The sequence below is a fragment of the Zootoca vivipara genome, chromosome 10 (genome assembly GCF_963506605.1).
Source record: "Zootoca vivipara chromosome 10, rZooViv1.1, whole genome shotgun sequence".
Classification (NCBI taxonomy): Eukaryota; Metazoa; Chordata; class Lepidosauria; order Squamata; family Lacertidae; genus Zootoca; species Zootoca vivipara.
Genome location: NC_083285.1, coordinates 43,387,020 through 43,414,517, shown reverse-complemented (window position 1 = coordinate 43,414,517; position 27,498 = coordinate 43,387,020). Strand labels below are relative to the sequence as shown.

The 27,498-nt window shown below is 46.9% G+C and overlaps 1 protein-coding gene across 2 annotated transcripts; it reads right to left on the bottom strand.

Annotated features, from left to right (window-relative positions):
* Window positions 1-1,538: 1,538 nt before the first annotated feature.
* LOC118091421 (extracellular serine/threonine protein kinase FAM20C-like) lies at window positions 1,539-27,498 on the bottom strand. Of its 2 annotated transcripts, XM_035128413.2 has the most exons (11): window positions 27,366-27,498; window positions 20,891-22,001; window positions 18,044-18,207; window positions 17,652-17,730; window positions 15,439-15,531; window positions 15,038-15,153; window positions 14,516-14,696; window positions 13,368-13,477; window positions 10,926-11,007; window positions 3,809-3,868; window positions 1,539-2,842 (listed from the first exon to the last, which is right to left on the bottom strand). In XM_035128413.2, the coding sequence occupies exons 2-11, from the start codon at window positions 21,364-21,366 to the stop codon at window positions 2,566-2,568; spliced, it is 1,638 nt and encodes a 545-aa protein (XP_034984304.2). In that variant the 5' UTR covers window positions 21,367-22,001; window positions 27,366-27,498; the 3' UTR covers window positions 1,539-2,565. The 2 variants fall into 2 exon arrangements, with proteins under 2 accessions (XP_034984304.2, XP_060135811.1); XM_060279828.1 differs by lacking the exon at window positions 27,366-27,498 and having other exon boundaries at window positions 20,891-22,116.

Sequence of the window (27,498 nt, the reverse complement as noted above, 5' to 3'; positions counted from 1 at the left end):
GCTGAGCTTAACCTTTGGGTTTAAGATGGAGGCTTGGAGCTGAGATAATTTAGCTAGTGAAATGCAACCCATGTCGAATTTTGCGTGTATCTTCTATTTTTGTCACATTTATTCAACTTCATGGGAACCGAAAAACCTTGTTACGAGAAACTGTTGAAAAGGAAGGCCCTTATGAACACCGAGGGCCAATTAGTAGGCACAATGCAAAATTTTCAGAGAAAGCAACAGTACAGTTTGAATAAGCAACAGCAGACGGGCTCATTGTTACTGAGGTGGTTGCCAAGGGTGCTTTCTCTCATTAGGGCACTTCAATCTTTATTTGGAGAAAACAATGGGAGAAACAGCAGATAAATTGGACGGGATCAGCATTTAAAAACCATAACACCAGCACTCTGACATATGCAGCAGGCAATATGTCCTTGGCTCTTTGCTTCTCTAAGGACCCGCAAACCTTACTGAAATAATTTGTTATTCATTTAATGCTTTGTTAGATGTGCATTATGACTCCCCCCTAGAACTAAGGGGTTCACAAGTGGCCTCTACACAGGCGCTGACCTGGCCCAGATCTGCATAGATCCCTATACTTTTCACATTCGGAACTGCTTTATACATTACAAAATTCCTACACAGAAGGCCCATCCATTAATTAATGGGCAGTCACATGTCAAATCATCACATTTAACAACATAGGCTTAAATATATAGCTCAGTCAGTAGAACATGAGACTTTTAATCTCAGGATTGTGGGTTTGAGCCCCGAGTTGGGCAAAAAGATTCCTGCGTTGCACAGGGTTGGATTTGATGACCCTCGTGGTCCCTTCCAGCACTACCTTTCTATTATTCGATAGGTTTCCCCCTGAATGCACATAGGCTGCGAAGCTGTGCCTGCCTATGGGATCTCAGTGTGTCTATAATTCACAGGGAAAGTGCCACGCATGTAACTGTTACACATGATGATCTTCCTGCAGAGTACATGTTATTTCCATTGTGGGGGGAAAACAGAATGCTGAACAGCTGACTGAAATGCTTGGGGAGGGTTCATAGCTCAGTAGAAGCCCCAGATCTGCTCTGGAGGGTTAGGAGAAACCCCAGAGCAGATTGGGGGCAAGGTGGGGGGGCACACAGTGAGAAACCTGGGAGAGGAAGTCCCATTATGCAAGCAGGACAGGTTGCAGCCCATGTTCCCAAGTTCAGTCCTCTGACATCTCCAGTTAAAAAGATCAGGTCACAGGAGATGACAGAAAATAACTTTCTTTGACTGAGACCCTGGACAGCTGCTTCTAGTCAGAGCAGACATTCCTGGTCTTGATGGACAAGCAGTTTGGTATCTGGCAGCTTCCTGCAGTGAGTTGTTTTTGTTGTGTTTCATGCATTTTCTTACCGTATTATCGTGTTCCATTCTGACATCACCGTGAGCCACTTTGGGCATGGTTTGCCCCGGGAAAGACGGCATACAAATAAACCAATAAGGCTGACTGCGTGATTTACACTGTATGCTGCTTTTCCACGGGAAAAAATTCTGGTTATGGTGATTGTTTATGATGATGGTGATAATAATTAGATGGACCTTGGTCTATGAGCAATGTTTTATGAGAGAGGAGGCTGCTTTTGTTACTGCTGCTTCTAGGCACTCTTGGAGTTTTGCATAGCCCATAGTACTGTTGCCCTCTTTTCTTTGATCACAAGTAGAGATCAGGAAGCCTTGTGGGTAAAAGCAGCAATGAACTTGCTCACAGCATCAATATCTTAGGACAACGGGGCCTGAAGTTCCTTCAGCCTATGATTTATTGCCACCTTCAATCAGGGACTGAAGTGGGTTGAAACGCATGTTAGCAACACCTGGCGAGATCAAGATGAGCGCACATAGTCTCACTTCTTTTTCATCCCCAGGCAAGCTAACATAGTTAACAATGGCAGGTTGGGCAGAGTTCACGCTTCCATACAGAAGCTCAAAGCACTGCGAATGGCTCAAAATAAATAGGAAGAGGGGGGTATGAGAGAGATTCTTGGCTGTGTGGATTGCTCTGAGAAGTGGGAGGAGGAGGAGAAGTCACATTCCTTTCTTTCAGCTACAAAAGAATTCTACAAAGGAACAGAAATGAAGCTCCACTGGGCATTAATAACTTTAATGAGTTGCCAACATGATGCCCTTCAGCTATTGTTGGACTCCAGCTCCCATCACTTCCAGCCAGTGGTCAGGGGATGATGGGAGTTGTAGTCCACCAACATTTGGAAGGCACCATGTGGGCTACCCCTGCTTTAACTATCCTCCCATTCAAACAACAGCTTGCCTACCAGGCTTCCAAGGCTTCACTGCAAGTTTCAAGACAATTCAAGAGCTTGAATGCTCACAGTTTTTCCTTTTATACTTGGTCCAAGTTGTGCTTCCAGGACCTCCCTCTTGTTCTTTTAAGACATTCCACGTTCCATTCTCCCTTGGTTGCTCCCTAACCCATTTATGTCCACACTGTAGCACAGAATGACTAGTGACTTCCCTACGGCAAGGCTTGAATGTAAGAGGTAGCATTAAAGAGGTGTGTTTGAAAGGGCCGGAGATCCATCCCCTTCATGCAGCTCTACTTCTCTTGTCTCGCAGCTCTGAGGATGTATACTGCTGTCCTTTTAAGTCATTTATCAGGACTTCCTGGCTTTCTCCACTCTTCTTCACGCAGTCCTCCACCATGTCTAATATCTTCTGGAGCCGCCGATCCAGTGCCTTCAAGTGAGGCTCCGCCAAGACTGGTGACAGGTGATCAGTGGCCAAGGACTCACGCATGACGTCACTCAAGCGATAAGGCTCCATAGCAAGCAGTTGGAGGCGCAAGAACGTTGACTTTTTTATCCTGGATCCATTAACAGCAACAGGGAAAAATCAAGGAAGAGGAAGGACAACGTTTTTTTTAAAAAAAAACCCAGCCATGAGAAATGCCACATTGAGCATTTTCATTAGTATATGCACAGACTTGGGATATCAGAACCACATCAGAGGCAGGGGTGAGAGTGGGCAAGAAGTTATAGGGTCAGACTAACCACAAACATTATGGATTCTTGCCAAATAATTTCCTCCATATTTATCCCAAACCTGAAAGCAAGAGTATCATGCCATGAGTGTTTCAGGGTGGAGGAAATGCTGAGTCCGTTTTCATATCTGATGAAATTTTTGCTCAGTTGTTGCCCTACATAAAAGGCTGATTGTTTTAACCACAAGCACTTGCATCTCCCTTCAGCTTCAGGAGGTGGTGGAAGTAGCTGAGTAGGCTTTCTCTGAGTGTGGGCATTTCAGTTGGCTTTTGGCAGAAATGAGCCTGCATCCTCAATTGCGCTGTGCTCCAGTGTATCTGCTGGGAACTATCTTAGGCATGCATGCTTCAGATAGCTGAGATGAGAGCTAGTTCATAGAATTGTAGGCTTGGGAGAGAGGTCATCAAGTCCAATGGCCAGCCCCTCATGATTAACCAGGAGCAGCCAATGCGGTGGCCTTCAGGTGCTTTTGATTAATGACCAATGGTCAGGGATTATTGCAGCTGTAGTCCAAAACATATGGAAGGCTACCCCTGGCCTACACAATGTGCCACCAGCAGAGCACAGTGGTGGACAAGGTGCATGGGCTTATGTAGAGGAGGCAAATGGCCCACCCACGCCCTTCCATGCCACTACAATCTGACTAGGGGGAAATTCTTAACCTGAAAACTGAGATCAGTTTGGCCTACAGAACCAAAAAGATTACCCACCTCAAAATAATAAGACTTCCTCAATTATACCCCCTCCAAAGACAGAGTATAAACAAGATGGGAGAAAACAAGCCTTACATGCAACATTGCCGAAGTGGAACCAGAATGGACACTTCATCATGGGAGTGTCTCCCGAACCTGAGAAGAACAAAAGGCAGAGATGATTTCTCTATTTTTGGAAGATGCTAACATGTTAGACTCCGTTATCTTGCTCAATAAATACTTCTTTTGATATTTTAAAGTCCAAATGTTGCAAATGGCGTTGCAAATGATGTAGATTAGGTGTGCTTGTGTAGCGTTGTATTCATGATCCTGTTGCAAAGTTTACTTCCCCTGCAGAATTAATATATTTTGGTGGATATTAGCATGGTGTAGAGCAGGAATGTGACCCGCCAGATGTTGCTGGACTATTAAGAGGCATCATCCTTGACCATCTGGCTACACTGGCTGGGGCTGATGCGAGCTGGAGTCCAACAAAAGATGGGGAACTACAACTTTCCCACCCCTGTGTAGAAACAGTTTTGTACTCTCTAGCTGTCATTTGCTATATTCAGGCTATCCTATAATTATATCAGGGAGGGACATTGGAAGGGAAGAGTAAATGGTATGGAATGGGGAAGTTGGAGGACAGCCAAACCACTTAATGTCTCCCCTCCCACATATTGAATTGATATCAGTAAATATCTATAGGGACCCAGGTGGCGCTGTGGGTTAAACCACAGAGTCTAGGGCTTGCTGATCAGAAGGTCGGCGGTTCGAATCCCTGCAACGGGGTGAGCTCCTGTTGCTCGGTCCCAGCTCCTGCCCACCTAGCAGTTCGAAAGCACATCAAAGTACAAGTAGATAAATAGGGACCGCTCCGGCGGGAAGGTAAACGGCGTTTCCGTGCACTGCTCTGGTTCGCCAGAAGCAGCTTTGTCATGCTGGCCACATAACCCGGAAGCTGTCTGTGGACAAACGCTGGCTCCCTCGGCCTATAGAGCAAGATGAGCGCCGCAACCCCAGATTCAGACACGACTGGACCTGATGGTCAGGGGCCCCTTTACCTTTAAATATCTATACAATTTTAAGGATTTTCCTTTCTTTCTGTTAAGGTATAGAGAATTTTGTTCCTAAAAAACAACAACCCAATTCTGAAAGTATCACAAACTACAAGGCCATCGTCTCCAAAGCGTGTCAAGTTTGTACGTCTGCACCATACATTTAAAGCACATTTAAAGCTTGTGGCTTCCTGGGAACTTTAACAAGTCTTCTAAAAGACAAATATCTTTGGGTCAGCTGGAAAGAGCTTTTGATTACATTGCCGCCGCGTTAAAACTGAGTTGCATTTCTTCATCAGAATATGTGGGTCTGTCATTAACATCAGCCATTGAGCACTTTCCAACAGGTCAAATCCAAGACATTTCACCCCCTGTGGTGAGGAACAAGACAACATCGCTCCCCAATTCCATATACAAAAGCTGACTGGGCTTGCAATCAAATCTTGTGTCAACACTGGCGACTGGGCAGCATCCTTTGCCACATCTGAGAGCCAGTGTGGCATAGTGATTAGAGTTCTGGACTAGAATCTGGGAGACCCAGGTTCAAATCCTCATTCAGCCATGGAGCCGAGTGGGTATTAATCTTGGGCCAGTCATTGTCTCAGCCAAGCCTACCTCCTGGGGTTGGTTGGGTGATAAAATGGGGAGGAGGAAAGGCGGGATACAAACATCATAATAACGATATTCTGAAGACAGCAGGTTAACCTGGGAGGTACAGTGCAGGGCATGTGGCATAGTTCAGCCCTCTAATATCCCGCCACTTTCCCAGGGCTGCAGCACCGGCTGTCTGAGGTGGCTGCCTCGCTCTGCCTTACAGTAGGACTGGCCCTGCCTGATATAATCAAATAATGGTTTGCTAAGAGGAGTTCACCATAAACCTGCCACAAGGCCACCTTATACTCTGGTTCTTGCCTGCTTTAGATCCTTGTCTTGTAAGTTCCTGCTTTCAAAGTTCACTCCCAGAAAAGCAGCTCACCTCAATTAACAGCCTGAAGTAGGAATACCCTAGCCCAGGCATCCCCAAACTTCGGCCCTCCAGATGTTTTGGACTACAATTCCCATCATCCCTGACCACTGGGCCTGTTAGCTAGGGATCATGGGAGCTGTAGGCCAAAACATCTGGAGGGCCACAGTTTGGGGATGCCTGCTGTTATGTACTGAGCTGAATCCTAGAACAATAGGATTCAGAATCAGCGGGAGCTACCCAATCCAACTCCAGGTGGAAGTGAATCCGCAACCTGATTGGCCTGCTGGAGCAGCCAATCAGGCGGCTGGCAGAAGTGAATCTGCTACCTGATTGGCCTGTAGGAGCAGCCAATCAGGCTGCAGGCAGAAGTCAATCCACAATATAATTGGCCCACAGGTGTAGCCCTGAAGTAGCCAATCACGCAAGGCCCATTGTGTAGATAATGTATATAAGCAGATGGTTTTGGGAAAAGAGCCATTCGTCTTCTCTTCTTCTCCTTGATGAATATGAGCTGAATAAAGAGCATGAAATTCACTCTCGACTCCGAGTATATTTCACTGGCGACGAAGGTGGGATCCTGCTGAGCTGACCGCCACCACGCACTGCACCGCAGCACCGCCACCTGCTGCACCGCTGCATCGCACCGTGCATCCAGGCTTCAGCTCCAGGACCCAAGGAACCCAGAATGGCAACCGACAGCAGCTTCTTGCCATTCAAACCAGCATCAGGAGACTGGGAAGGGTACGCCGCCCGTTTCAACTTCCTCCTGCAAGCGAAAGAAGTCACCAACGATGCCATGAAGAGGGCGACATTCTTCAGCGTCTGTGGAGAGGAGACGTTTGAAATCGCCCGGGCTCTCCTTGCACCTAGAGATGTCGCTACCGTCTCTTACAAAACAATAATGGAACGGCTGAAGGAGCACTTTTCACCACAGCCCTCGGTGGTAGCTTGCCGAAATGCCTTCTACGCAAAGCGGCAAGCCCCAGGGGAAACCATAACTGGGTTTGTGACCTCCCTCCGCCAAGCCGCCCGGTTATGCAACTTCTCAGAGTTGGAGAACATGCTTCGTGACCGCCTCGTCGGTGGCCTGAGGGACGAGATGTTGCAACGACGCCTCTACGCCAAAAAAGACCTCACGTTCCAGATTGCTCTGGAGGAAGCCCTGGCTACCGAAGCCGCCGAGAGGTCAACGCAAGAGGCACGACCGGCCCCGCCATCCCAACCGAGGGTCTACCACGAAGACCTCACCGACGAATCCGAATCTGACAGGGAGGAAGTACACCGAGTACAGCGGCGCACTCAAGCAGCACACACACCACAGCAGCCTCGACGAGAAGGAGGGAACTGTGCAAGCTGCGGGGAGAACCACGAGAGGAGGACCTGTCGTTTCCGCAACGCAGAGTGCAGGCAGTGCAGAAAATTGGGACACATCGCCCGGGTGTGTCGGGCTCGACTCACCCGTCGACAAGCATCAGATGACCGATCCAGGAGCCCCAGGTCACACGGCACCATGCACCAAGGCAACTCGACGGAGATCACGGACTACCAGGTATTCCAGTTGCCCCATCCCAGCACAGAGAAAATTTATATAGAGGTACAGATAGAGGGAGCCCCATGCCGCATGGAGCTGGACACGGGTTCAACTCTATCCATAATCTCGGCCCGAACATTAAGGGAACTGTGCCCTAATGGGGGTCCCAAACTAAGGCCGGCCCCATTCACCCTCCGGGACTTCCAGAAACGTAAGGTCCCTACAATGGGGGTGGGGACCTTCAGGGTGCAATATCGAGGGCGAAAGCAACAATTGGACTTGCTGGTAGTTAAGGGCCCCTACGTTAGCTTACTGGGACTGGCATGGTTTGGACCTCTGGGGCTAGCCGTTACCGGGGTGAACCGCACTAGCTTACAAGTGGACGTGGACGCCATATGCAAAGAGTTTCCAGGGGTTTTCGATGGGGCATTGGGACGATATACAGGACCCCCCATTGCCCTACAGCTAGACCCCGCTGTACGACCCATCAGGCACAAGGCCCGCCGGGTCCCGTTCGCCCTGAAACCCCGCATAGACGAGGAATTGGACCGGCTCGTGGAGCAAGGAGTGCTGGAGCCGGTGCCCAACGCCCCCTGGGAAACTCCAATTGTCACACCCGTCAAGCCTAACGGTTCGGTCCGCATCTGTGCAGACTACAAATGCACCATAAACAAGGCTCTCACGGCCCATGCATACCCAGTGCCAGTGGTCAGCCATGTCCTCGCCACCCTGGCTGGGTCAAAAATCTTTGGCAAACTGGACTTGGCCCAAGCGTATCAACAGTTGCCTGTGGACGAAGCCACAGCAGAGGCTCAGACGATTGTGACGCACAGAGGGGCATTCAGAGTAAAGCGGCTGCAATTTGGCGTTAGCGTGGCACCAGGCATATTCCAGAATCTAATGGACTCTCTCCTTAAAGGGATTCCTGGCGTCACCCCCTTCTTCGATGATGTACTGATCGCCGGGCCCACACCAGAGGAATTTGAGGACCGCCTCCGCTCCGTCCTGCACCGTTTCCAGACGGCGGGCCTCAAGGTGAAGCGGGAAAAGTGTTTACTGGGAGTGCCGCAGGTGGACTTTCTGGGATTTAAGGTGGACGCAGAAGGGGTCCATCCAACCGGTGACAAGGTACGGGCCATTTGTGAGGCCCCAGCGCCCAAGAGCAAGCCCGAACTTCAGTCATTCTTGGGACTATTGAACTTTTACCATGCCTTCCTTCCCCATAAGGCAGCGGTAGCGGAGCCCCTACACAGACTCCTAGATAAAAGGGCCCCTTGGGTGTGGGGCCAGCGACAAAGGGCCGCATTCCAGGCAGTCAAGGACTTGCTCGTCTCGAACTCGGTCTTGGCACACTTCGACGAGAGGCTGCCAGTGGTGCTGGCATGCGACGCCTCTCCCTATGGCATCGGCGCTGTCCTGGGACACCAACTCCCGGATGGAAGAGAGGTGCCGGTGGCATACTTCTCCCAGACGCTTGCTGCAGCCGAACGAAACTACTCACAGATTGACAAGGAGGGTCTGGCAATCGTGAAGGGCGTAAAAAAATTCCATGATTTCTTGTACGGGCGGCCCTTTACCATAGTGACTGACCACAAGCCGTTGCTTGGCCTGTTTGCCCCCGAGAAGCAGACCCCCCAAGTGTTGTCTCCACGTGTCCTCAGGTGGTCAATTTTCCTTGCCGGCTACCAGTATGCACTAATCCACCGCCCTGGGAAGGCGATGGGCCACGCAGACGCACTCAGCAGGCTACCACTACCAGAAACAGGCCCCGACCCAGCGCCTGCGCAAGAGGTTATGACCCTGGAGCTGCTTCCTGACCGACCCATTCAGGCACAAGAAGTTGCGCACCATTCCACAAAAGATAGGGTCATCTCCCGGGTCCTGGACTGGGTGTGGCGAGGATGGCCCAGCAGCAGCCCCGGGCCAGAATTCGCTGGCTACACAAACCGCAAACATGAACTGTCGGCCCACAAGGGGTGCCTGTTATGGGGAAGCAGGGTCGTTGTTCCCCAGCCCCTCCGCAAAAGGGTCCTCACAGCCCTACACGAGACACACCCAGGGGTAGTGAGGATGAAGGCCCTTGCCAGGAGTTATGTGTGGTGGCCGGGGATTGACAGAGAGATAGAGGCCTGGGTCCAACACTGCCAGACCTGCCAAGAATCCCGCCCGGATCCCCCAAGGGCCCCAGTCCAGCCCTGGGAGTCCGCCCGACATCCATGGTTACGCTTGCACGTGGACTTCGCTGGCCCCTTCCAGGGAAAAACATTCTTCATAGTGGTGGATTCCTACACCAAATGGCTGGAGGTCGCACTCGTACCGTCCACTTCTACGGCGGCAGCCATCCGGGTACTACGTAAGCTGTTTGCAACCCACGGGCTCCCTGACACCCTCGTCTCGGACAATGGAACCGCATTCACGTCAGAGGAGTTCCAGACCTTCACAGCGCAGAACGCCATCTGCCACATCCGCTCAGCACCATTCCACCCTGCCACCAATGGCCAAGCGGAGCGCATGGTGCGGACCACCAAGGACAGCCTCCGCCGCATAACACAAGGGGACTGGGAATACCGCCTTGCCGCATTTCTTCTAGCACAGCACAGCACCCCAAGCACAACGACGGGCCGGAGCCCAGCTGAACTACTCATGGGCCGGCGCCTTGCAACTAGACTGGACCGACTTCACCCCGACAGAGCTCAGGATGAGGTAGTGGTGGGGAAAGGCAGGAACCCCCGGACATTTGTGGCCCAGGACCCAGTGTATGCAAAGAATTTTGGGGCAGGCCCAGCATGGGTACCCGCCACAGTCACCAAGGTGACCGGTCCCGTGTCGTACGAGGTACTAACGGAAGGGGGGCAATGTTGGCGCCGCCACTGCGACCAGCTACGGCGACGATTCCCAGGAGGAACCCAGGAGGAGAGCGGGACAGAGGGGTCCCAAGGGGACAGCAGGGCAGTGAGGCCTGTAGAGCGAGAGGGGTGGGCAGGGGAAGCAGAAGCAGTAGGCACAGAGGGGCGCCCCGAGGCTGGAAGGACACCGGAACCAGAGTCACAACCTAGTGGTTCAGTGGCGCCAGACCAGACAGCCCCGGCACAGCCAGCAGCCTCGGAACACGAGCCAGAACCAGAACCCCTGACCAAGGAACACCCCAGGCCACAACGCACACGGAGGCGGCCAGCAGACCTTGGGGACTACGAATGCAACTTCCCGGGCAGGACTGGAACTTAGAGGGGAGGGGTGTTATGTACTGAGCTGAATCCTAGAACAATAGGATTCAGAATCAGCGGGAGCTACCCAATCCAACTCCAGGTGGAAGTGAATCCGCAACCTGATTGGCCTGCTGGAGCAGCCAATCAGGCTGCAGGCAGAAGTCAATCCACAATATAATTGGCCCACAGGTGTAGCCCTGAAGTAGCCAATCACGCAAGGCCCATTGTGTAAATAATGTATATAAGCAGATGGTTTTGGGAAAAGAGCCATTCGTCTTCTCTTCTTCTCCTTGATGAATATGAGCTGAATAAAGAGCATGAAATTCACTCTCGACTCCGAGTATATTTCACCTGCCCTAGCCCTTTCTTCAAAATGCAGATCATTGTAGGACAGACCTCAAAAGCTTCCCCTAGTCCCTCGCCCACACAGGGAAGCACGCTGCATTCTCACCCTCGGCCATTGTCCAGATGAAGGAAGAAAGTGTCATTCCCAAACTTGTCAAAGGTCTCATAGTGGTGGCGATCCATGTTTCCTACGCATGGAGACAAGAATTATAGAAGAGGAGGCAGACAGAAAAAATCAGAGGAGGAAGAAGAGGAAGAAGGTATTAGAGAAGTCCACCCTGAGAGGATCTTGGATATAAATTCCAAGACCAAATGAAGAAGAAAAAAACTGCAGACAATAGCAAATAGCAATTATCAGACAATATCCTTATTCCATGCTATTTGCCTAGAAAAATAGGTACCGGAACTCACCATGAACATTCCCTCATTCTCTTAGAATGGCAATGGTACCCACCTGAGAGGTGCCAGAACGAGTTCCGGCAAGTTCCGGCTGAAAAAAAAGCCCTGTGTTTTATTCAGGCAAACTAGAAAGGCTCAAACAGCCTGAGGTCATCAAAACTCTTCATCTGATGCTAATTAAAGAGAGAGTTGCTTCCAGGGAACTCTGGGAATTGTAGTTCTGTGAGAGGACTAGTGTTCTAACAGCTCTCAGCACCCTTAACAAACTACAGTTCCCAGGGTTCTTTAAGTGTAGGGCATGACTGTTTAGCCCAGTGTGCCTTACCTATGTTTAGGATCACAGAGAAAGCCTATTCCCCCCCCTCCCCCCACGAACTCTTGAACTATCCTCAGCAGAGAGATAAAAATAAATGAAATGAAATGAAATGCCCAGCTATTAATTGGTCAGTGGGTACAACCTGAAAGCTGTTAGATAGGGCAGAAGTAATTATGAAGTATTAAGTGGAGCAGAAGCGATCTCAAGGACAGAAATAACAAATCAGCCTAAGTTATTGGCGCCGATGACAAAAGGATGAAAGGAGGGGAATCCATCCAGTTTATGTAACTTGTCAAACCATAGCCAAATGGTGGGCAAATCAGATGCAACCCCCCCCCCCCATAAAATGCTGTGAGTGGCACAGACGTAAGATGAACTGCCACTGGTATTATCAAATTGAGGAAAGAGAAAGAGTAGGGATGAGAACAACATAATACGCTTTATTTATTTAATTAATTTAATTTAATTTATATCCTGCCTTTCCTCCAAAAGGAGCCCAGGGCAGCATATTGTAAATAGGGAGGAAAATCTTTAGAATATAAGGAATGTAGCTGATAAGAACAGAGGCCATGTGCTCTTTAATTCTGAAGTTCCCAAGCTCTTTTCCACTGGGAAATCTAAGAAACTATTTTGTGCACCAGAAAACACCCACTTTACAGGCAAAAAAAATCTGGCCATAAACAATACACCAAATGGTGGTGGTGGCAGTAGTGGTGATTAATTAGTTCAAGTATTTATTTACTACTTTTCATTTTTTAAAAATTACAAATTAGTTTGAAAGTAAATAAAATACAAGAGAAGAAAAGCAGGCAACCAACCCCCTTCAATCTTTTTTTTTTTTTAAATGGGAGAGTCAGCAGGCCTCGGCAGTCGCCACGGACAGTGTGTGTGGGCATCATGTTGGTCCCTTTATCCCAGTCCACCTCTGACTCCAGCAGCCCCCTCCCACCCCTGCCCCATCCCCACATTGTTCAGGAAGACCCCTGACCCTCTAGGAGAGGCTTTTGGGGAAGGGTGGAGGTAGCTTCGGGGAGAAGGAGAAGACCAAAAGCTTTTCCTTCATTAACTTCATGATCCAAGCCCTTCACTGACTCACTGTGACATGTTTCCCTGGCAAATAACCTGCTTCATCCAATGTGCGAAATTGGATTGGAGGGGGGGGAGAGAGAAGGTGGAAGGATATGGTCCCATGAAATGAGGTATGTCGGAGAATAAGGTGATGTCAAAAGACAGGCGAGAACTAAACAATGGGAAATGCAATTCAATGTGCTTAGCGGGTTGTGTTCTAGTCACGTATATTAACACAATGCACAGCCAGAGGTGCTTATTCCGGGGAATCTGGCTGGCAGGCAGATGTACGCAGACTGAGTTAATTTGTTTCTCAGGAACTCTCAGTGCTGCTGAGTTTCCATCGAGCCTAAGAATAAAAAGTAATGAGGCAAAGTCTCTCTATTAAAGGCCGAGCTAAAGGACTGGAATGACACAACGGAAAGGGTTGTAGCAGTCAGAAACTGGGAGACATAGGAAGCAGCTGAGACTTTTTGTCCATCTATCCCGGGATTGTCTGCTCTGAGGGGCATAAAGAAGGTCCCAGGTTCGAATCCTGGTGTGTCATGGTAGTACTGGGAGAGAGCCCTGTTTGAAATATTGGAGGGCTGCGACCAGTGGTCGGACTCTGTATAAGGCACCCTTCTGTGATCCTTTTTTAAAACTGCAGATCCCAAAGGGTTGAACTTGGGACCTTCTGCATGCAAAGCAGATGCTCTACCCCTAAGCTATGGTCCCGTCCCCAAATGCAGTGCAGCTCGCAGGAGGAAATGTACCCAAGCTCACCCATAAGGAAGTCAAGCACAGTCATGTCGATGAGGTTGAGGAGTCGGGATACGTTGTCATATGGTGCCGTCTGCCGTACCTCTGCACAGTAATCATCATCTGACTCCCACCTTAGAAGAGATAGTCATGAAAGGTTATCATTAATTGCATATGGTGGGGAGAAACCTTTAATTTAACTGTCTCCACCCTTCCTTATAGCTTCTCTAGCTCCCCCAGGTCATCACATCATTTGTCAACGTATCCATCGCCCCGACAGGGCACAGATGCTAAGTGTGATTACATAAATTCTGTTTGAGGCTTTTCATGTACAGCTGCAGCGCTTTGAGACCACAAACAGCAGAGTCGGGGCCTCCTAAGTTGAATATGTAATGCAATTTTGTGGCACTGGCTTTTAGAGCAATGGCTCCGGAGCTTAAAACAAAAATGACTCAGGAGATGGTCTCCAACAGAAAACAGATCAGCGTGTGTTCACCCCCTAACTAAGGGGGAGTTAATTCTTCCTGCTTGTACTGCTACTTTTCCAAACATTTACAATAAAGCAGTATAAAAAATAGTATTGTGTTTATGAAATAAACACATAAGAAATGTTGTTGTTGTTGTTGTTGTTGTTGTTGTTGTTGTTGTTGTTGTTGTTGTTGTTGTTGTATTTGTACGCATCTGACTGGGTGGCTCCAGCAACATAAAATCATAGAAATACCAGCATTTCATATTATCCCATGAGCACATTCCTTTCAGGAATTCCTGCTACCCTTCCTGTATATTGACAGAGCCAACCAGCCCTGAAGGAGCCACTGAACCAGTCTGCTGGTCGGTTTACTTCACCACCATAGAGCACAGCTACATTGTGCACACAAGAACGATTTAGAAGTGATGGAGAAAAGGCAAGCTAAGAAGTGCTGGACAGATATGGGGAAGTGTGGTGGTGTCACCTAAATTGGAGGGTTGGGGGAATGTAGATTCAGCACCCCATGCAGACTCATCAATGTCTAGGGCAGCCCTGGTTTAGGGACATATAGACATTGCTTCCTCAGTCTTTGGCTGTCCTGGCTCATCAATTTCCTCCTTTGTTTGGCTCTCTTCATGCAGAACTTGCTTTTCACAATCTCTCTTTCAATACTGGTCCTCCCTCTGCACCTGAGCATACTTACTGAGCTTTCTTGGTTTTGGAATAAGAACGCCTCCAGGGACTTCTCCACGAACGCCGCTCGGCCAGTTCTTTGTCCGGCAGGAGGGCCGCCATCGAGCCCTCGAGCTGGTCAGGTTTGCCACACAAAGCATGTTCCGTGGAGCAATAGTAGGAGCACTCGCCAAAGAAGCAGACGTTGCCGGCTGGGTTGACCCACACAAAATGGAGGAAAGCAAAAGTCAGGGAATACCAACAGCTCGTCAACATGCCACCACACGTCTTGTGGGTGCAAAGCAACATAACAGGAGAGGAGAACAGCTTACATGGCTAGCACAGTCGGTCTACACCAAGGTTGAAGGACCTGTGGCCCTCTGGGGGATGTTGGCCTCTTCCCCTTCATCTGTCCCAGCCGGCCTGGCCAGTGATCAGGGATGATGGGAGCTGCAGCCCACCAACTTTTGGGGAGCAACAGGTTCCCCACACCTGTTATACACAGTAGAGCTCATCTTATGAAGGAGGGATAAACAGGGGACAGTGTGCTCACCTGGGGAGATGAAGAAAGTCTTAAGCAGTTTCCTGTCCGTTGTGATATCACGGATTTCTTTGGTTATATTCACCAAACGGCCAGAGACAGGGGGAATTCTTCGAAAATCCAGGATCCTCCCCAGAAATGAGCAAAATGGGAAAATGAAACAAATAACCAGATAAACACTCTAAACACAGACAACAAATCCTACACAAATGCTCGTTATCATAGAACATACAATCAGTTTGCAAAATAGCCCTGTCTTTTCTGCTTCGCACGAATACTTGTCTTGGACACTATCTTTAGTGTCAATTGCCTTGAGATGGTTGTTTAGAATTGATAAATCAATGATAATGATAATATTTGGCAGGAGTCTGCCGCACCCTACAGGACAGGAGAGTGCACCGTGCTGGACTCACCTGTCGAGGTGAAATGCTGCTATTTCTGCATTGTGCCGTTCAAAATCTGAGAAGTAAAAGAAATCTGCTGGAGTCTCCTGATCTCGGGTTTGCCTGGGGAGTGGGGGGGGGGGGGCAAGAAGAGATGGCGTGGGTTATCAGAGATGTTCACTGCCGAGTGTTGAACTGAAGCCCACACATCTTTTGCAACTCATAGTCACTCTGCACACTGCATACATCCCTTTTGTTGGGTGTTTATGATGATTTGTGCTCAAATTTACATACATGATTCTGTTTTCAATACTTTTTGCACCAGCAGGGATGGACATACTACTCCGTTTCCAATTGGTGCATGCCCTGTAATGTCTTGCTGAAATTCTGCAACTTTTTACACTTATACTACAAATGTTCTGGAGCAGTGTGTGTGTGTGTGTGTGTGTGTGTGTGTGTGTGTGTCCTGCTTTTGTTGCACTATACTAGTGCAACAGAGTCCCTTCAGACAGCAGTAATGCAATAATGTAGGGCAGGCATCCCCAAACTGCGGCCCTCCAGATGTTTTGGCCCACAACTCCCATGATCCCTAGCTAACAGGACCAGTGGTCAGGGATGATGGGAATTGTAGTCCAAAACATCTGGAGGGCCGAAGTTTGGGGATGCCTGATGTAGGGGAAGCATCACAGTACAACTAATAATGTGGAATCCTCTGTGGTCAGCCCAATATAAACCCACCATTAATGCACTGTTATTGTGTCAATATTGCAAGATACACCCACAAGGGGGGAAAACCACCTGTCTGGAGAAGCCCTGAAATTTTATTCCTAGCTATGCAAACTAGGAGCAATTGAGGCAGAACTCTTGACACAGAAGTCTAGGGCCCATTTTGGTATAACGAGCAGGAAGCCCCCATCCCACCCAATAATTGCCCTGGTTTTGAAGCAAGTGAAACAATACACGTTACTCGTCTGAAGAAGGGCAAAGGGATGGAAGACTACGAGGTTCTCCAGTCTAAAACAGCCTAACTGCACCACTGGCCAAGGCTGAAACAACATGGCTGTGGCCTTAAATGAAAGGGGAGAGGAGTCCATTGAGAACAACATAGCACAACATTTCACATCTTTCACCACCAGAGGTCGCACCTCTCCATCAGAAACAAACCACAACATGGAGGGCTGAATTCGCCATTTACTGCGGGAGCTAAAACTTATCCAAGGTGATCGATGGTTCTCTGCCATTTCCACAGTATCGGCCTAGGTTTATCTTATGCTGCATCATTCTAAGGATGTTGTTGAACGATGGTCCACACAAATCCCATAATTAATTCTATAGAAACACCTGCTTTATGGTCCATCAAAACTGTTTGCTTTAACTATTAGCGAAGCAACAGTGGTGAGTGCCAATGGCCAGGGAAGAACTGCACCCCACCCCCACCCCCCAAGGTGGCAAGATCCCATATTTTCAGGAGATGGTATACAACACTTCCATCGCTAGGTTAAAGGTAAAGGTAAAGGGACCCCTGACCATTAGGTTCAGCCGTGACCGACTCTGGGGTTGCGGCGCTCATCTCACTCTATTGACCAAGGGAGTCGGCGTACAGCTTCCAGGTCATGTGGCCAGCATGACAAAGCTGCTTCTGGCAAACCAGAGCAGCGCATGGAAACGCTGTTTACCCACGTCCCCATCGCTAGGTTAGGGCTACTGAAATCCCAGTTGCTTGGAAATGTGGTGTTACTAAGACCATTAAGTCCATAGTCTAAACTTGTGCCATTGCTGAAGAATCTGGGCAATGATGAAGGGAAAGCATCCGTTTCAGCCAACAATACTTGGTAGTGTGCAGTGAGGTTATATTATTGTATTTGCAAACTGCCCTGGGATCCTCAGATGATGGGTGGTATTGGAATTTAATAAATGAAGAGTGTGAGGGGTGGCAGAGATGGTTCTCCAGGGTTGTGGCAATCAAAGGAGGAGCCTTCTCTACAGTTGCTCCAGAGGTTTATGTCCGAACACAGCCTTGCTTTTAGCTCTGTTTTGAGAACTGGCACGAAGGGGGTCACCCTCACCCTCTTGCTACACAGAGGCTGCCTGGTAACTAATTAACTCAAAGTTTGGAAGGTTCCAAGCACAATCTGTTTTCCAGGTGGAGTCCACTGGCAGGTTACTGCCATGCATGAAAAAGAACTTGGACCCAGGATATTGGTACAGGGCTTCTAAAAGCATTGCTGGCCTTCCTTACTCACTTCATGGGTTTGAAGAGGGCTTGTCCATGGTTGGGGAAGGTCATGATCAGCTTCAGCTGCGTCCCTCCAGGCTTCTGGACTGAAATTACATTAAAAAGGAACAAGGCTCAAGCCGCCACCTTTCCCAGTTTTGAGAACGAGGAGGAAACAACCAGGCATTTAAATATTAACAGAGTCCGCTCTGGCGCTTAGCACTGAGGCAGAACATTCCGGAAAGCGGCTTATCCCCCTTCCCACAAGACTCTTGTCAGGATGGTTTAACAGGCTGGGTGGGAGAGGGAGAGAAAAGTGGAGACTGAAAGAGTGAGGGGGGAACCAAGGCAAACAAGCAGGGTGAAGTGAGAAGAAAGCAAGTATGGGCGGTCGAGGGACATGAATGTGGCACAGAATACCTGAGCTGACAATTGGCTGCCTGGCCAAATCTTCCATCGTGGCACGGTGAGCAGGGTCATGGCGGGCATACAGTTCATAGCGATTGATGCCAGTGTAGAACCGGAGCCAAGCAGGGTTGGCATTGTGTTTTGGAAGCTTCCCATGTGCCTTACTGCTGCTAGCCCTGCAGATCCAATACCCCCACAACACACAAAAACAATTGCATATATTATCATAGGCTAGTGAGCTCCGGAAGGTAACAGAAATCTGGCTACTGGGAAGCAAGAGGGAATGAACTTGCACTGGACCAAAATTTTCTTATGCATCTTCATTAATGAATGCGAGAATAGAATGATCAGGTTTCCCTCCATAGCACTAGAATGAACAGCATGCCTATTCAGGGGTATCACAAGGTTTGCAAATGTACACACACAAAAACCCTTTAGGAAAAAGAGCCCAGGGTGGAGGAGGGAGAAAAACGAGCCAATGAAGACCAAGTGTACTGGCTGACTGTTGTGATGTGAGAGGATGGACGGGAAGCCTCTGCTTGCTTTAATTGGAAAGCGGGCAGCCATGGCCCATCTAAAAATGTTGCAAAGAAGCTTGAGCCCCCATGTATAAGCTGTGTTTATCAAACGGCAGGCCAACATTCTGAGTCCAGCTGCCCTGAGAGATCAGAAAATGGCAACTAAGTGCTGGTAGGCGCATGTGCTCTGTGGTGGAATTCGTTTTCTCCATATCTAAGGGCAATATCTCAGCCTAAGACCCTGAAGAGCCACAGTCAGCAAAGGTTAGACAGGATGGCCTGTTGGTCTAACTCAATATAAAGCAACATGTATCCCTATATTAAGTAGTAACAGAGAATCTCAGAGACTAACATATTTATTATTATTATTATTTTTCAGGGTTTCTGGTATAGCTTTATTGTAAACGTTGAAGTATAATAACCTAGTCAGAAGACCTCTAGGTGTCGTATTTTCTCTCTCTCTTCCCCCACTTCAACTCTTTATTAAATTTTTATTTTTACAAAACATAACAAAATATCCCAAAATAACAATACAAGATAAACAAAACACATAAAATAATATAATAACAGGATATTCCCAAGTAAAATACAATCCTTGGTATCAGAATCAAAAATCCTTTCATCCAATCATATAAGCCCAATCCTTTATCTCCTCCCCTTCCCTCCTCTCCTGATTTTTGCCCTCCCCCTCCTGACTTCCCTCACCGATATACGATCTCATTTAATCTTACCTATAAATTTTCTGTTGCGTTATATAAATTATATTTGAAATACTTTCCCTTCCTGTACAATATTTTCCTCCTTGTGAGCTTAACCCTTATGTGCTCACGCTTGATTAGCTTCAGGGCCGTCTCAAGCCGATCGGGTGCCCTGGCACCCTGGTGCGGAGATCGCTCTGGCGCCCCCGCCCTGGTGGGTGGGCGCAGTGCGCAGCACGGCTTTGCTGCGGCTTTGGCGCGCAGCACCCTCCTGCCAGCCCGGCGCCCTGGCGCCCCCGCGCCCCCGAGACTACCCCTAGAGCCGGGCCTGATTAGCTTACATTTCCATATTTTGCCATGTACACTTCTACCATTTTTCATTCTTCCTTCAGCTTCTGGATAGAATCCCCTCTTATAATTACAGTCAGTTTTGCCATTGCCATATATTCATACAGTTTAGATCTCCACTCCGGTATTTCTGGTATCACTTCTGTTTTCCAATGACTTTCCACTAATATCCTCGCCTCTGCTGTACCATAGAGAAATATGATCTTATTTTCCTTAGGAATATCTTCTGTTACCAGCACCAATAGGTATGCTTCTGGCTTTTTGATATATTGTTCTTTTAAACATTTTTTTAAATTCCTCATGAATTTTTGTCCAGAATTGTTTGATTTTTTTACACCCCCACCACATATGATATAATGTGCCAACCTCCTCTTTACATTTCCAACATAAATTTGTATATTTTTTATTAATCTTTGCCAATTTTACAGGTGTGAGATACCAGCGGTAACACATCTTCATGATGTTCTCCCTCAGAGCATAACAGGCAGTGAAGTTAATATCGTAACACCATAGCTGTTCCCACCTTTCTAAATAGATTGGTTTACCTAGATCTTGTGACCACTTGATCGTTATTTCTTTGATTACTTCTTCTTTCAATTCCCATTCTAATAGTAATTTATAAATTCTTGATATAGTCTTTTTATTGGGTTGTTCTAATTCACTTTGCTACTTCGAGCTACCATGTTCAAAACCAATCTTCTTATCTTCTTTTAAAAGATTAGTTATTTGGTAATACTGTAGCCAACTGCTACACAAATCCTTAATTTCCTCATACGATTTTAATTTTAACTCGCCTTGCTCTTTTGTTATTATTTGCTGGTATGTTGGTCTATCTTTAACCATATTCTTTTTTTTTTACTCCTATTTCCTCAAGGGGTGAAACCCACCAGGGTGTTTTTGGTTCCAGAAGCCACTTATAATTTGTCCAAACTTTATACAATGCTCCTCTAATTATATGATCTAGGAAATCCCTATTTACCGCTACTTTATTATATGCCAAATAAGAATGCCAATTAAATCGATTATTCCACCCCTCTAAATCCAAAATTTGTGTATTATTTAGCAGTGCCCAATCTTTGATCCAACCTAAACATGCTGCAAAATAATATAATTTTAAATCTCGTAGACCTGAGACTAACATATTTATTATGCCATATGCTTTGGTGGACTCAAGCCCACTTTGTCAGATCTGACGAAGTGGGTTTGACTCCATGAATGCCATCCCTGAAGAGGATGCATACCAAATTGCGTGGGCCATCCAGCTGTCCCCCTATGAAAAAAAGAGAGCCTCTCACCATTCATTGCTACTTCTCACAAACATCTTCACCTTCGGTCTGGTAGCAAACAGCTTGTCTTTCTTCGTCATTTTTGGGGTTGGGATCTTGTAGAGCGGGTGGTCGAAAAGCGCAGCCAGTTTGGACCTGCCTGTCAATGTTGGTTTTTCTTCTGCTTCTTTTGGCTCCAAGTTGTGGCTTTGGAGGGGGGTGTTTCCCCTGCTACCTGCATGCGGGACACCTTCTGGCGAGTGAACCCCTTTCTCCAGGGAGCTGTTGCTGCCACTGAAGTCCTGGAGAATCCTCAGGTTTAACTTATTCTGGGCTGATAACGCGGGACTAGGTTGATCTTCTCCTTTGCGGGTACATCCACAAGAATCAAGGCCAGCGGAGAGGGTCAGATCCAACACCATGTGTACCAGGACAGCCAAAAGGAGGAGAAAACAGAGAATTGCTTTAAATTTCCTTTGGAACAGAGAAGGCAGGTGGTGCACCATCCTTGTGAAGTCCTGGATGTCAGCAGCACAAAAAGTATGACGAAGGTTCGCGTGTCAGTAAAAACAAATCCACAATTTGATCCCCACTCGAAAGGATGTAAAGGATGCTGTCTAAGGTATATTTCCAGCTTTGGGAATCCAAAGGAAAAAGTAGAAGCTCAATTTTTATTTTTAAAGAAGCAAAATAATACTTATAAAAAACAAAACCTCTTCACTTATGCTATGATAATCCTTACCAAGGCAAAATAAATAAGTAATTCTTGTATAAGGCTGCTTCTGCTAGGAATCATTCCGCTCATGTAGACGTCCTCAGCAGGAAAAGGGTAAAAAAGCAGGTTGCAGATGAATTTAATGATGTTGATAAGGGAAGAGCAAGTGGTGCCAAGGTTAACATGAACTAGTTAAACTCCAGATTGATAGCAGCAGATTGGTCAATGCCACAAATCTCTTCGAATTATGGTATTGCATCACAAACTCTTGTGGAACCCCATCGTCCCAGCAGGCTCACATATTATTGATTCCCTCCTGTCACCTATAAACGTTGTCAGCTCTCCACCTACATAATTCATATGACTTCTTTCTTCATCCATTTTAAAAAGTTCGGCCTTCACTGAAAAGCTGCAGTGGCTCACCAACTGTCCACAAAAGAAAAGAAGAATTAAAACAAGTTTCTAGGATTCTCAGGAGCAATAGAAGCACTGCCCACTCCTTCCATATTCATTGTGGGGGGGTTTGTGAAGGGAAATCAGATTTTTTGAGGGAATTGGCATAAAGTCCATGTGTTTTATGGAGCTCATGAAAATATTGATATGAGGCACCTAGATCTGAGCCCTTAGTTCCCCCTTTCCTCAAAGCACTCCATACATTATATTATAAATACTGCTAAGTCAAATAAACTTGAAGAATAACACCCGCACCCTTCAAAAAATAAAATTCAAGCTATTCTTTTATTAAGCCAACCATAATGCCAGAAAATAATGTGCAATATTTTGAGTTCTCTATAGCTCTTCAACGGGCTGGGTGGTAAACAGAGGGGGGAGGGGAAAAGTTGGCTGATGAAAGTTGCAGTGTCTGCATCTGGTCACAGAAATGTGAGAGAAGGCAGCACACACATTCACATGAGCCTCTGTTAGGTGCTATCCAGGTTTCAGGTTGCATAGCACCTGATAAATGCATCAGGTGCAGGCTCTAAGACTTCACCACCAGCCAACTTCCCCTCCCCATTTACATACCAGGGAGAACTCACAAGCTAGTACACCATTTTGGCTGGTCTAATAAAGGTATTGTCCTAATGCGGATACTGGGTTTTCGTTGCTGTTCTTGGGCCAAAGACACCTATATTCTCTCTCTCTCTTTCTTTTTTTGGTAAAATTATCTCTTGCTCTTCCTGCACAGTGGCTTAGGTGGTGTTCTCTCATTTTATCTTTGAAACAGCTCTGTAAAATACAAGGCTTCTCCAGATGATCTATTATTCATTCAGAATTCATCCTGATTTGCACAAAGCTTACACAGCTATGTGTGGCGTTTATTGAGCATTCAGCCCAATTTGCCTGCAGGATGTTAACACATCTTCTTGTCAACCATCCATCCATTCCGCACTTTTCAATGTGTTTCTCTGTCACTTTCCAAACGGCAAGAAGTCCTTTTCTCCTTTTAGTGGATTTGTAGCAATTGGCCAGCAGACCATTTTAATCCAGTTCAATTGCACAAACCTCAAGTTCTGGTGAGTGCTTGAATCTCTCCTGCAAAATAATGACAGCCCAGAGGCTCCCACGATGATTGCTCTGCCCAAGGTAACCTTTTTGAGCTTTCTAGCTGAATGATGGCACAGCACCTTTTAAATCTTTGGCCCCATCTGCCCTATACTTTAAAGCAGTATCATACTGGTTTAAACAGTCATGGCTTCCTCCAAAGGATCCTGGGAACTGCAGTTTGTTAAGTGTCATGAATTGTTAGGATAACACTCGCTTCACAGAGAATAACTTTCTCATAGTGTCTTAATAATCAACCCCTTTTCATAGCTGCCAAGTTTTCCCTTTTCTCGCGAGGAAGCCTATTCAGCATAAGGTAATTTCCCTTAAAAAAAGGGAGAACTTGGCAGCTATGCCCCTTTTCCCCAAGGAGTTCTGGGAATTGTAGCTCTGCGAGGGGAATAGGAATCTCCTAAAAAAATCTCAGCTCCATTAACAAACCACAGAGCCCAGGATTCTTTGGGGAAAGCCACTGCTGTTAATAAAGTGGTATGATACTCCTTTAGATAGATATGTGGTGCAGACAGGGCCTTTTGTCTCGACAATTTTTACTAGGATACTAGGGGGAGAGATGTGACCATGCTCATACTCTCTGAAAATACACAGCCACTTCCTCACCAGCATACCATTCACGACACACAGCCACGCATTTACTATCGCACATTCACTTTGTCTCACACACAGAGAACAAATACTGTGAGCTGCAGAGAGAACGACGAGTTCTCGGCTTACTTATGTCCCATGGTGCGGCCGTTGCCTAGTAACTGTCTCCAGCTAACACTTTCAGTCGCCCCAGATTCTGACAACACCATATTTCTTTTTTTTCTTTCCCCCTTGCACTGCAGTAATACCGAGGCGAGGACAAGCCAAATACATTCTATAGCTCCCTTGAGGTGGAGAAATAGTCTTGCTTGTGCTTGTGTGTGAGGCTTGGGATGAACCGAGCTTTCCAGTCAAAAGGGCTGACCTAAAACCCCGCTTGAAGGACTGAGCTGTCTAAAAATGATGCCTGATGAAGGTGGCAGAGTGCCTTTAAGGAAGGCATTTTTAAGGCAGGGGTAGGGTACATGGGTAGGGTCCTGCCAACCTAGCAGTTTGAAAGCACGTCAAAGTGCAAGTAGATAAATAGGTACTGCTCCAGCAGGAAGGTAAACGGCGTTTCTGTGTGCTGCTCTGGTTCGCCAGAAGCGGCTTTGTCATGCTGGCACATGACCTGGAAGCTGTATGCCGGCTCCCTCGGCCAATAGAGTGAGATGAGCGCCACAACCCCAGAGTCGGTCATGACTGGACCTAATGGTCAGGGGTCCCTTTACCTTTACATCTGGCCCTCCAGATGTTGCAACATCTGCTTCCATCAGCCCCAACCAGCATGGCTGACAGATCCAGTGACATCTGGAGATTCAAAAGCCCCCACCTCCCTTTTAAGGGCTCTTTGTCAAACCCAAGTGGCTCAGGTGATTTTAGCACATTATGTGCTGGCCCAGTAAAGTAACCTACTGTCAAGAAAAACTCTCTCTCTGTATGTGTAGTGCCAGGCCCAAGTCCTGACTGGAAGCCGCATCCTTGTCTCTAGTCCCCAATCCATGATCCTTGGTTCTGTCAGTGGGAAAGATTCTGCATGAGCTCAAATACACACATCATTATAGCCCAGGTTTCAAGGGAAGAGGGCATGGAGATCTAGGACTGAAAACTGGTTCTGAGGTGGACAGTTAAACCTGGCCTCACATTAAATGCTGAAGGAAGTGAGACATTCATCCCCAAACATGTTGCCACTGGAACATGCTTGATGAGCTGATACAGGCCGCTGTTATCCCATACAAGTGATTAAACCAAGATTTGGGCAAAGGCCAGCCCTTGGCCAGACATTCAGTTTGGGTGGTGTTTTTGGCTAAAACTGAGCTGAGAAACCAACAACATATGTATGCTGTGGGACACTGCTTCTGGACAAACAACATATGAACCAGGCATCAAAAGTATTACAAATACAGTATAATAAGTTCTTAGCATTGCTAATAAAGCATAGCAACACATTAACTTCTCAAGTAGCTATGAACCAAAGACTCTTGCCATCTGCTAGCTATGTTTTCACACTTCTGGTGTGATGTAAAAACAGAAGGGGGTGGGAATGTGCAGGGTTTAAATGTGCACATAGTCATGCTTGTGCATTTTAAACTATGAAAGTTATTTTTTGTTTCTTTAAATAAAGCACATTTGGTGGCTTATGTGAAAGAGCCTACAGATCTTGGGCTGTTTTCACATCGGGCGCTCACATTACAAAGTGTCTGCGAGCATTTCTCCAACTTTGTGCCACATGTAAATGCTATTTATACAGAAGAGAAATTGAAAGTATCACCTGGTGCAGGCATGTTTAAAACAATTTTGTGCACAAAATGAATCAGGCCTTGCGTGACAATGTCTGAGAGACAGACAGACAACCTGTAGTTTTTCCTTGCTGTTACAATTTTACTGTATTTTAAGAGTTTGTTACATTTGTCCTGCGCTCTCATTTTGAATCGCTTTGGGGTCTCTTATATGAAAAAAAACCAGCATTCTTTATAGACAAAAAATAATCACTGTTTCTCTATATGAGGGTAGGGAACCTTCGGCATGGGTTCCAATTTGGCCAGTGAAGCCATTTGGGGGGACTTGACTGGACTGCATCACTAAATCCTGCAGAGAGCAGAGCTGAAGTCACCACCTATCAGCTGATGAGCAGAGTTCAACTCTCCTGCACTGGCTGTGCAACCAACTTCCAGCAGCCAATCCCTGCAGATAGCAGCTTTGCAAGTCCTGTGCATGGTGCTTTTGCCAGGGCTGGCAAAATCTCAAGTGCCGGAAAACTAGCTGGCTGCCAGGTGCTTGGAAAGCATTGTGCAAAGGACTTTGACAGGTGGGTGACACAAGGCATCTGTCAATGATCTGGTGTCATAATGATGCCACATGACTGACAGGTGGGTTGAATGGTGTGGTCTACCCCCTATGTCATACAGCCAGACCCCTGAAGGGAGCTGCCAGCTATCTTCTCTTACTTCAAATAATAATAATAATAATAATAATAATAATAATAATAATAATGATAGAACATTGGGGGGGAATGATGAGATCCCATGTAGTTGATAGGTTAATTATTGCCTTCAAATGTTAGCCTGATGGCCCAATGATCCATCTTGGAGGAGACTGGTTTTGTGCGACAGAAGGAAAAACTAAGCAGGGATGAATCTTGCGACCCTCTGGCTTTGCGTCACTTCATTGCCGGCAATATAAACTGGAAGATTTTTCATCGTTGGGTTTGAGTCTTGCAGTGAAATGACAGAGAATCAAAGCCAGCCCTTCACACCAGGCAATCTGTCAATGTGCTTTGTTGCCATGACACCACTGCAGAGCAACACTCAAAATTCTCGCCTCTTATTCCTTGACGACAATGCATTAGTCACATTGTTGCAGTTGCACAGTCACTCCTATTGCTACCATTGGATACATGGTGTATAGCTCAATGACAGAACATCACGGTCGCATGGCTCCCTCGGTGGGAAAGCAAGTCACGGTGGTTCGCAGCTTTAAAATGCCATGCTAGAGCATTGGGGCCTAGCACTCAAATGACATGGGTGTTTTACAGCAGTAAATATTACTCTCCAGTTGATCACTCCCACATCTATGACTTGTTGTAAACAGAGGGGATAAAAACCACCACTGTACGATATATCTCTCGTTATGCCCAATTAAGGAGAAATACATGTTAGATTTTGCAATAATGGAATTGTGGAGCTACTGCATAACAGCACTGTCAAATTTTCGGAATGAAGGCATTGATTATGTGTAACACAGATGAGGTTTTATAAAGGTAAAGCACACTGAACTGTACTCCTGTTACCAAGGAAGAGAGTGAAAAAATCCCTCTTCTGCTGGAGTTCTGTAGCAGTGAGTTCAGACCAAAGAGCTGGGGATTGACTAAATTAGGCTGGCCTTGCTTGCTTCATACAGGTCAAAGCTACAGCCACATGACCACTGGATACTGATAAGAGACAGGCAAAGCAGCCAACAGATTGTTTGCTGAGATAAGCCCCCACATTAGCAGTTTGATTTCTATAGGTCAGCCTGACACTTGGTTGGGTCATCAAGACCAACATATGAATGTGTGTGCATGTTCAAATATGGACATTGTACTAATTTTTGTAATGTTATTAAAGAAACTATATCAATATGCATAGAATCTTATGCCCCGTATTTGCAAGAGAGATAATTATATACCTTCTGCGATGCCATATTCTATCATCGAAGAATGATGTTCTCTCTCATATGCCCATGTAAATCTATGAAAAAGATCAGATGGCCTATTAAAATTAATGCTGAGCACTAAGAAAGAAGTTGATGAGTGAGGAAA